The sequence below is a fragment of the Eurosta solidaginis genome, chromosome 4 (assembly GCF_040869045.1).
Source record: "Eurosta solidaginis isolate ZX-2024a chromosome 4, ASM4086904v1, whole genome shotgun sequence".
Classification (NCBI taxonomy): Eukaryota; Metazoa; Arthropoda; class Insecta; order Diptera; family Tephritidae; genus Eurosta; species Eurosta solidaginis.
The window spans coordinates 271,106,235-271,118,358 of record NC_090322.1 but is presented as its reverse complement, the minus strand read 5'-3'; the positions used below and the strand labels follow the sequence as shown (position 1 = coordinate 271,118,358).

The 12,124-nt window shown below is 31.4% G+C and overlaps 1 protein-coding gene across 3 annotated transcripts in view; it reads left to right on the top strand.

Moving 5' to 3' along the window:
• Nucleotides 1-12,124, top strand: part of LOC137251479 (broad-complex core protein isoforms 1/2/3/4/5-like) — a 293,126-nt gene that overhangs the window by 250,729 nt on the left and 30,273 nt on the right. For 2 of the 3 annotated variants that reach the window (XM_067786142.1, XM_067786143.1), the window contains exon 8: nt 252-302. In XM_067786142.1, coding sequence (XP_067642243.1) covers nt 252-302 — 51 coding nt within the window. Of the gene's footprint in view, nt 1-251; nt 303-10,608; nt 11,375-12,124 lie in introns of those variants that run through there. The other variant, XM_067786141.1, reaches the window with a different exon arrangement.

Sequence of the window (12,124 nt, the reverse complement as noted above, 5' to 3'; positions counted from 1 at the left end):
ATTAAAAAAACATTGATATAATGATTAGGACATGCCACTTGTGAGTGGGTTTGAATTTGGATATATATGTATGAACATTAGACCGATCTGTAAAAAAAAACTGTTGCAGGCAGAAAGACGAAAATTTAGAACGAGTATGAAAATTCTTAAAAAAATTGGAAATTTTAATAACGACCAGTTTCATACATACCATTGTACATACATATATGCAACGCAAATTTCACAAATTTCTTTCTTTAATGACTTTTCAGGTTTTAACTCGCAATTGCAGTCTGCCGCCGAATTGTCAGTTTCTCCGCAAGGTGAGTACTCAGCTTTCATACATACATTACTACTACTCGCTCTTTTCAAAACATTTCAAAATCAAATCGATTCGAATTCATTCCTTTACATTTTTTACATCAAAAATGCAAATAATTTTCAAATTTTTTTATACTACATTTATTACTACGGAAAATTTTCAAGAAAAAATTTAAGCAACTCATAACATTTTTTTTTACATAATATTTATAATTATCTTCTATTTTTTATATTTATTTAACCTTTGGTTTATTTATTTTATTTAAACCGATTATATAAAGGAAAAAATTTTGGAAAAATAAACAATAAAAAACACAAAGTATAACTAAATTTTTTTTTTTAGTTGAAATAAATTGTTGAATGCCAAGGACGCAGTGGTCAAATGGAAGTTTTTTTGAAAATATCATTTTAATGAAAAAAAAAATAATGTATAATTTTGTGTTTAAATTTGCTATTAAATATTTTGGTACAAATCTGCTTTTTCTTAACAAAGGAAATTCTTTTTGAGTTAGTAAAAGTCATTCCCTCGGTGTTTGAACTTTTTAAATATTTTTTTGTTTTTTCATAATGCATTTCATTTACAAAAACGTGTCATCTTTCATCTGTTGCACCGCTTCTGGCAGCACTGCGTTTACTGGCATTTAAATTTCGAGCACCTTTTAACAAAAAACATACTTTTGTTTTTAAATATTTTATAACTTTTTTTTTTAAGAAAACCTGCTTAGACAGTATTTTTTTACTTTTATTTTTTTTTTTTTTGATAATACAATGTAAGCAGCAGAAAATTTCTTTCTTATTTGATTGTTTCGATGGTAAATACTCATTTCATTTCTATCCCCCCCACAAATGCAATAGCAAAAGAGCTATAAGGAGAACTTATATGAATTTTAATATTTTATAAATTTTTTCGATTAAGTAGAAAAAGAGCAAAATAGCGAGAGAAAGGGGAAGAAATCGAAGAAGAAAAATGCTTTTAAAAAGTTCAACGACTTTGTGATTTAAACTTGTATAACAGCAAACTTAAGCTTTCGATTAAGCACAAGTTTTAGTTAATCTCCGTTAAGGCTGGATGTTAGCGCATTTTTTCGGCTTTATTACCATGAAGCCAGCGCCAAGGATGGTATCAGCTCATTGGCTCAGCGTAATAGCGTTAAGCGAATTTTGAATGCTTAGAGGAAAGAAAATGTGTGTGCGTTATTGGCGAATTGTGTTGAGCTGTTTTGTTATCAGTTCATGTTGTCGCTTATAACTGTAATAATGTTAACTCAGGTTTTGAACCACATTTCAATAACTGATTCTATCACGTAACAGATGTCGTTCGCTTCATGGAGTCGAGGTATAGCGATGAGTTCGTATTAGTCTGATGTGTCTGGCGCCATTGCATCACTGTGTTATAAAATAGTGCATCGGGACCAGTGGCATCATCCACAGTATCAACTCATTGGTTCAACAAAACCTTAACCTTCAGGTAGGCAGCTAGAAATTCAATTGCTGTTCTGTGATATGCGTTACAATAACAATATAAGTAGCTGCAACAGTTGCAGTTATGATAAGCGCAAATTGATTGTGGCAGTAGCTGCTAATATTACAACTTAACGATCAAAGCTACTGCCGACTGCTCTGGGAACAAAATTTGATGCGTGAACAGAGTACTTAAACCCAAGTGATTTTATTTCCCAACTATCCGCACCTAAAAGTATGCCACACATTAATTATTAGCACACATTTCATCACTTGTACACTTTACCGTGTAAACAGTTGTATAGAGACAGCTAGAAGCAAGTTGATGCCACGTTGAGTCGACTGACTGCCCGACTGTTGAAGTTTGAGTACCAATCTCTACAGTATTAACACACACATAGCTATTTATGCTAAGCATATGGGAAATTTTAATTGATGCCTTATGTTGTGGGCAACCTCAACAATTCACTAACAACAACAAAGCTGTTATAATGCTGTAAGCTCTCTGTGACTTGCCTCACCAACATTTACATATATGTATGTGCGTATATTTTGTATACATCTATGCTCCTCTAATGCGCAATCATGGCAAAACTTTTGTTTATTTAAGTGAATGTGAAAATTTTACAACAACCCAACACCAACAAAGATATGATAAATTGTTAAATAGTGATAACGCATGAATTACACGCACATGTGTGTGTGTGCGTTCCAAATTGTGGCTTATGGCAATAGCTACTTTTCATTTTACGAATCATCATGCTTTGTTTGCCCTTTTAACGCTCAAAAGCAATTTAAATAAACTAATAAATATCTAAGTGCATGTGCGAGTTTATGTGTGGTGTAAACTAATGCTTCAACATATGTATGTGTTGCCCTTAGCAATTGCCTGCCACACAATTCATATGCTTTTGTGTACAGGTTAATCGGCGTAAAAGTGTTTAAGTTTAATTTTGATTAGGCGTTAACGCAAAAACCACACGTCATATACACAAACGCACACACACTGCTATAAGTGCGTGCTGGCATGTATGTTGTCGCCCGCCCTCAGCACTTTTCGTTGCCTACATATAGGCGCGCAAACAATTTCCATCGCATACATAGAGGCGCGCAAACACTTCAATGCCTAATTAAGCTGTAAATAATATATTTTAGTTGCGGCGCAACAAGTTTCACACTTTGCGCTAAATTAGTGAAGTTCATTTAAAGTTTATTTAGAAAGTAGAGAACCGTGCATTTCGACAAGCATACTTTTAGGTGTTGTGAGTTATTAAATCTAGAGATAATTATTGCTGAGTTACGCAGGTATAGAAAAAAATATTTAGCAATTTTCAAAGCTACTACTTTATCTAAAAGAGAGATGATCAAAATAATGCTTTCCACAAAAGCTTTATTGAGCTATATTGCTTAAAGCCTTGCATAAAGATAACAAAAGTCCTTCACACAGCAAATAATAACGTTCTATTAAAGATATTTTAGTCGTCTTTCAGCGGCAGAGTCAGAGGGTTGCCTGCTGTTGATTGAATCGCGGAAAAGTGCATATAAATGCTTTGCTTTTACGACATTCGCAACATCTTCCTCTTTATCCGTTGCTCGTTCAAAAGCTTTAACTCCTCATAGCTCAATTCGTGCAAGGTGTTAAAAACATGTTTAGCAAAACAAATAAAACGTTTTATTATCCCCGTTGCATTTCCGTTCACAAATTTAGTATTAACGTTTTTTTTTTTTTTTTTGTAAAACGCATTGCTAATGCCTATTCTACAACACCGAACCAACGTACACATCAAAGTTGGCATGTGTGCGCAATGCAAAATGAAAAGAAAGAAAAAGTATTATACCTGCAAAAAATTGAAAAAGTTAACATTTCAAAATTTTTTTGAAAGTTCATTGCTTGTAGCTTTAAAAGCTAAGTGTCCTTTAAAGTGCAAAATATATATTTTCCGTGTTATTTATTTTTGTGTGCTAATTTTGTATTCGTATTTTATGAGAAATTGAAAAAAAAATTTTTTTTAGAACTTTTTAAATTCTTTTACCTACTTTATTCGTAATTGTATTAGTAATATTTATTGAAATCTTGTGTTTGTCTTAGTTTTTTGGTTTATGTTGCAAAATATTTACATAAATGAATACAATTCGTAATTGTAACATATCCCCTTTTGTGTTATGTATTAAGTAACAACATACACGCACGCCCAAACGCATATATATATATATATATATTTATATATAAATACATATAAATGCATTTGAATGTTTTGTTACAAAATGATAAAATAATTTTTTTTTAATTTAAAAATCTTATTTTATTAAATTTTTTAATAAAATTAAATTAAATGTTTTTAATTGAAATTTTAGTGTAAGTAACAAAAACATTTTACTAAAATAAAAGTTTTTTTTAATTAAATTTTTTAATATTCAGATTATGATTAAAAAAATTATTCAAAGTATCTAATCATGTATGCTTCAATTTGCAAATAATATTTTATTTCATTACAAAACTCTTATTTGTTTTCATTTGCATACACTTAAAATTCTATTTAACTTAAAAAAATATTTGATTTTTTTTTTTCAAATTTACCAATTTTTCGGCATATATGTGTGTTATTGCAGCTTACTCATCAAAATCAATTTAAAAAAAAACATCTGTCAGTATAAATGTCGAATTAAAACAATCACAAAGTCCCTTTATGTCCCATTATTGCAAATAATGTTTATACAATTCGAAATGTTCATTAACACAGAAAGACAAATTTTTAAATATTTTTTTCCTTTTTTGTACCACCCGCATTATTTTTCATGTTCACCATTCAATGTTTGCAATAATTTCATTTTTTTTTTTTTTTTTTTTCCCAACTAATGCAGTTATTAACGCAACATCAAAACGCAAAAATTATAGCTCTACGCAAAATATTCATTAACCTAAGATAACACTAGCGCAGCGAGGTACGACGGGTCTTATGAGTAACCCAAATCGTATACGAATACAAGAGAGCGCACAGTTAGGCTAGGGTTATGCTAGGTGCCAAGTCATCTTTTTTTATAATTTTCTATATTTTTATTATATTTCGTTTAGATTTCTATACTTTCTTCATAAAAATTTTAGTAGAAAGTAGTATAAATCTATGCTCCTAACTTTGTTACGTTAAAAATTTCGAATATGTTTACATTTTTTTTAATTTTAAATAATATATGCAGTTGGCCATTTAATTTTTGTTTCGCAAAATATAGGAAATATAAATTTTCCGTTTTTTGATGTAAAATGTAAAAGAAAAATTCTAAATTTTTCGAAATTCAATTTAAAAAACATGAAAAAATGTTGAAGGTAGATTCGTGCTGCTTTGAAATAAGATTTCTGTCAAAAAAATATCGAAATTAAATAAAAATGTTTAATTAATATGTGAAACAAAGTTTGGCTTAGCAACGCTAAATTCTCGCACTCTGCTATACAGGTGCAAAAAAAATTTAGAAGTTTTCTTTAGTAATTGTTTTTTTTTTTTTTTTGTGTTATTTAGAAAACTTTTTTTATAACAACACGTTTTTAAAATTCCTTTTTTTTCATTTTGCCTTAACAAACACAACAAAGAACCTTTTTTGTTAGCACACTCATGCAGGCATTGAAAAATAAACAGATTGGCTGTGAAATAAAACAAATTCTAGCACAAATACCCCTCCTACCCTAGCACCTGCTTTGTCGAAAAAATATTTTGCCCTTCCAAAACGAGAAACCAGCCTTCTTCCAACAACACCAACAGCATTTATTGGAAGCTCATTTAACTCTTAACCTTCAAACTCGAAAATTTTATTCAAAAAAACCAAACAGAAAAAAGCGTATTATTAATCAAATACTTATAAACAAGCACACACACACACGTGTACATCTTTATAAACAAATATGAAAGCGTCTCAGCAATTCTACTTTGACCAAAAAACTACATTGGCAAAACGCTCAAAGGAATAAAAATTAGCGTACTGTTTTTGTTGTGAATAATTTCCCCTACTCAAACTCACAAGCATTCACAAACACACACATAGATCAAATAGCACACCCACACACTCTCAATGCCCATACCCAACTAACACATTCATTCAGTACTTTCTTTCTAACATACCATATATATACACACACACACACACATTAACATGCATACTTATACTTTGCTAACAAATCCCTTCCACTCAAATCGCTTGCTATACAAACGTACGCTAATAAAATCAAATGAAGATTTACTAACCACAAAAATAACGATAAAAAGAAACTAACAGGAAATTGGTGTATTAAAAGCCTGTCTACTAAACAATTTTTGCGCTTTGTTCGTTTTTTAAATAATTAAACACGCAAATTAAAAAAATTACTTTTTTTTTAATTTTCTTATAAATCAAAATGTTTTTTGAGGAAATAAAACAAACACACATACAAAGCTAACTTATTGAACGTTTATGATTAATGCAAGCAAAACATACAAATTTACTTAATACTTAAGTTATTAAAAAAAATTACATACACACATAAAATTGGTGGAGTTAAAACAAAAAAAGAAACATATTTTAGATCTAAGTTGCAAAATTTTTGTAGCAAAATTACAAAATGTAAGAATTTTAAGTTAAATTTAAGTATGCAATATTTTGCAAATTGGAAATAATTGTAAACATACATACATAAATACGTTTTGTACATTTAAGAAGCAAAATTTAGAAGAAGCTCTAATCGTAACAAATCAACGTAAATTTTGGAAAGAGAGGAAGCACTAAAGAACAAGGGAAATGGAAAGAAGTTAATTCGAAGGGAATAAACGACTTAGTTTCGTATGAACAACAAAGCGGCTTCATACAAGATATACCAAAAGTTCTAAAATAATAAAATACAAAATTGTTTACACCCTGTGCCAAATACCCCGTGACATTTGAAGTTGGCCAGATATTTTAACAACTTCAATGCATTCAATGTGCTCTGAGTGAATACCTTAGCAACGGTACATAGCTTATTAGAATCGCATACCAGATAGTGGAGTTATAGAGAAAAAAAATCATTACAGTGTGTACAAGAAAATTGTTTTTCATTTTTAACTGTTTTCTATGATTTCATGATACGTGCTGCTTAATATCCTTGATAATAACGGAGTTATAGGACAACAATTCAAAAACATTCGCATGGTGCTCGCACCCGGTAGGACAATTTTCATATGTTTTCATGATCTACTGTACATTATGCAAATAGCTGAGTTATAGGGGAAGCACCAATTTTTTTCCTGTGCTAATTGGAAATAAGTTTTTTTTTCCATTTTTCAAATAATTCATTCTTGATTAGCGCTATTGTATTTATGTTCTGTTTATGTTACAATGGTAGAGGTTTTTAACGAGAAGAAATTGAATAAAAACATTTTTTATATCAATCCCAAAACAGGGTGACGCACTTTCGAAAGCTACAAAATTTTTTGTTTACATTATTACATTCTTATTTCTCTGGTACATGCAGCAATTTTTCGATTTATGAGGTCAATTTAGAGGCGGGAAAATAAAAGATAGTCTTGTGAAGAATGAACTTATTTCCTTCTATATCGATAATAATAAAACATGGATAATATCATTTTTTAATAAAGACCATCGATTTATTTTTAGTAGCTTTGATAGCTAGCTACTTCACTTACTGCAAAATTGCAGTGTGTTCGCTGCTCATTTTCAAGCCATCATGTTACTGGCGCCTCAAAGTATGCTTTACGCCAAAGGTTCTGTAGTCTGTGCAGAATCTGTTCCTACTATTCCTTTGAGATTTGTGATACGAAAAAACAGAATCTTTCAGTAAAAACTTCAAAATTTGTCGAGCTCTCGTGAGAACTTCATAAAATTTCAAGTTTGACCTCATTAAAGGTTAGGTTAGGTTGAACTGGCAGGTCAATAAAGACCTCAATTCGGCACCGGGACTTCTGTTATAGAATAACCCCGTTCTCCTGGCAAATACTAGAAGTTTCCTAGGACCTCGCTTAAAACTGCTGCCTCGAGATCTGGAAACTCTGCCGCCACTAGTTGCTTGACCTTAGATTGCTTGGTTTATATTTATATCAAAATATGCAAACTTTTATAAAAAATATCGATAGTTATTTAAATAAAAAACTTGATGAAAGTTGCGAAAAGCATTTTTCGTCAAGTGTAAAAAATTCTAAAAATATTATACGAACCACAAAATTGTTTAAGTGTATCCTACAATTTACGTTGATTTGTTGTGATTAGAGCCTAATAAAACGTTTGAAAATATTTCGAAGCAAAACAAAGCATCGAAATTTAACTGATTGAATTTAGGATCTGAAAGGCAATAAAAAAAAAACAAATTTTTAAGACTTGAAAAAATCCCAGGCAACTTCAGACTAAGAAACCTTTACACGGCGCGATTTCTGGTTGATCTTTTGGTTTGGACTAAATTTTAAAAAAGCTCAATTTGAGCAATTTCCAAGAGTGTCGTATTTATGTAAAATTTTAAGTATTGAGTTGTTTCCATGGCTTCCAGTATTAAATTTGATCTAAGCAGACCCCATACGGCGAATTTTTTAAGAATTTACCATCTTACTTAAAAAAAACTTCCACATACCCAATGGAACCATACCTGGCCTTATTTTCAAAATTACTTTTCGAAATGCGCTTTTAAAATTACGTTGAACTCATTTATAATGTTGTGTTCACCACTTCGCCTAAACGTAACAAATTTCGCCAAAAGTGCAAGAAAAATAACACTTCAGTATAAATCAAAAACAATAGTGTTCGTCATAGCGTTTTTTTTAGTAATGATCTTAGTTTTTACAAAAAATAATAAATAGCGAAATCATTCTCGCCCAAATTACTTAACATTTATCTTTTTTAATATGAAAACTTAAGAAAAGTTTTTAGTGGAATGGTTTTTTAAATAATTTTTATTTATGCTTTATTATTTAAATAAGTTCGCCAAACATGTAAAATAATTAAACTGTTGGTATTTTTATTATAACAACAACAAATACACTGGCCACAGCGCAAAACAATCACTACAAAGTCATACGTATGTATCTGTGTGAACACTTTGGTAGCTGGACAACTTCGGAATGGCGAAAACACGACAAAATGCTTTGAAACCAAACCACAAAAAACATGCAAAATAAAAGCAACAACAAAACCCACAACACCAACTACACACACAAATAAAACGTGTACAGTATCCGCTGAAAGTTTACTTAAAATCGATGCGGAGAAAGTATTCCGAAATCAGTTACACTGTACGCGCTAATATATATATTTACAGGGATACACTTACAAATTCGGAAATTTTAAACAAGAAAGGTTAAAAACGGCATCACTTATGAATCAGATTAAACATTTTTTTCTTGAGAATATTTTTAATATTGTTAAATTTTTAAACTAAAGCCAAAAACCTGAAAAGTCAAAAGAAATTCATAACTGCTTCTTACTTGTATTTTTTTAACAAAAAAATTCAAATGTATGTTAATTAAGTAGTTAGAAGCACACAAAATCTCCCACCCCCTAAAACAGCAACCCTTTTTGATAAACCTGAATAACAACAATACATCCTCACCTACCCACACCAGCGCATCACAACGCAATCCCAAGCACTTAAGTCAAACAAAAGAAAAAAATCTATTGAACCAAAAACACTGCCACTTATTATTGATCGATTTTAAAATCATACAAAATTTCATGCGACCCAACAACAATGAAATATGCAGTCAATAGTTTTCTTAGAATCCTTTTAAGTGACAGTGAAAATTCATAAACCTAAATTCCATATTGAAATTTTGAAAATTATTGCAAAAGCATCAAAAGGAGAAGCAAGTTGTAATCACTTCACTACATACACACACAACGGTGAAGGTGTTGTATACACACACACACACAAGCTACACAAAATCAAAAAACAACGACTAATTAACAAAATATTTTCGAAAAGAATTCAAGAAATCCCCTCTTGAAATATGTCAAATGCAGTTATATAATTTTTTTTTTTTTTTAATTAAATTAGAACCCGAAAATAAGCAAGGACTTGCAAATTTTGTTTTGAAAATAAAAAAAAGTTTTCAAAAATATTAATAAAAAAAGAAATTCCACAGCTTTAACATCTGCACACCTACAGTACCTACTAAGTAAACTGCAACGATAACGCAATCCAAAATCATCCCCTCCTGTCACCCCTATCCCCCCTACAGTCAGCAGTGACAGGCACGAGTTAAGGAATGTAAACAATCAAAGAAGAAATAAATTTTTTTCCACCCTTGCAAAGTGTCAGCACAGCACAGCATTTCAAAACATAAACTATATATTTTATTTATACTTCAAATTGGAAAACAACAAAAGAAAAAATTATCAAAATAAAATAAATAAATCCAAAGTTAAATTTCGTATTTGTGATGAGTCATCCATACGGCGCCAACTAAATTGGTCAGCATGAAATGTGAATTTAGAAAAAAAAAACTTAATCAAGCGAAATTTGCATCCATAAAAAAAGTAAAAATTTCAAAACAAATTTTCCTTAAAAATTTCAATTACTTATATTTTTTTTTCTAAAGATTGTTCGTAGTTACCATAAATAACCATTAGTTTTATCTTTCAAAATCGTTATAACCTAACCCCGCTGAATTGACTTTTGTCATTTGGGCTAATGCAACGTTTTATGCCTTTCTTCCACCTTGTCGTCAGGTCCACTGACGGCAAATATAACTACTTCTACAACAACCACAACTACAAATTATCACAAATCCAATTTCGTCAACTACAACATCGACAACAATTACAACAATATCAACTCTTACAACAACAACTACACCAACTACTCTCACAATTGCGCTTTTCCCCACGGCATTTACCCAACAGCGCCAGGTATTTGTGGCCTTAATCTTACAACATTTGCCAACAATTGTAATGCCGCAAATAATGGCAATGGTAATGGCGGCATTAATTGCCACAACAACAACAACAACAACAACAGCAGCAGCAATAACAATTCAAATGCAAACAACACGTCCGGTCTCTTGCCCGCTGCACTCATGCAGTCCAATTCACAACACCAAAATCAGCATCACCATCACCATCACCACCAACAACAACATCAGCACCAACATAGTTCAAACGGCAACAACAATAATTGTAACAACAATAATGGTGGCATCAATAACAACAGCAATGCCGTTCAGCAATCGCAAATGTTTGCTGCTGCAGCTGCCGCTATGGCCAATATGGCAGCGGCATCGAGTAGTACTGCAGGTGGCAATGCACTGAATACCCCTGGCGGCAGTCTTAATACCTCAGGTGGCGGCGGAGGCGGTGGTGGCGTTGATGATTTTCGTTGTGATCCATGTAACAAAAATTTATCATCATTAACTCGCTTGAAACGCCACATACAAAATGTCCATATGCGCCCAACCAAAGAGCCTGTATGTAATATATGTAAACGTGTCTACAGTTCATTGAATAGTCTGCGCAATCATAAGAGTATCTATCATCGTAATCTGAAACAACCGAAGCAAGAGAGCGTGAGTGGTGCTGATGTTACACAGTCGCCGGACTTAGCGGGCGTTCCTGTTATGCATCCCTATTATGCGCCGGTGAATCATCGCTCGTCCTCATAGGGTTTCATGTATTTTGATTACCTAACTAATGTACATTTTTAAGAATCAGAGCATTGGGCGCGCTAGGCTCTCAAAGGTGGATAAGGTTTAAGTTTATGAAGGCGGCATTATTAATACTTTCCAGGTGCTCTTCAATAGCAACGCTAAATAATTGTTAAACAGTTCAAGCATATATAATATAGGGCAACAGATAATTAAAAATTGTGTATATACAAAAAACATTTCAATAGGAGTTGAAGTAGTACATCAGTGGATGCATCGTATGCGCGTTAGTGGTACTCAGCAGTGTATTTCGAAAAATTTGTTGTCATCATAAATACCAAATTATAAGGAGAATAATTAACCCATTTTCAAACATACAACTCAAATAGTATTTTCATGTTTTAGCCATTTATGTAATTTCATTTAATCTCAATAATTTCGTCGTAGAAATGTAATTTTAGAGCAATATAAATCTAGGTTCACCAACTGTTCTGTGGAATACGCCTAAAAGTATTCCCCACACTTAGAGAACGTACTGAGTTTAACAAATGAGTATCTGAGAAGCTAGCTGCTGAAGTATCTGGTAATTCAAAAACATGCTCTTAGGAACCATTTATAGTTTCGTTTATATATTTTAAGAACTCAAAAAAGTTTCGAAAAATTGTCAAAAAAAAGTAATGAATTTAAAATGTGTCCGAAATTCCTAAAAAATTCCAAATTTTTTTTTTTTTCATTTTTAAAAACGTTTAAAATGTAGATTTAAATTTGAAAACTAGATT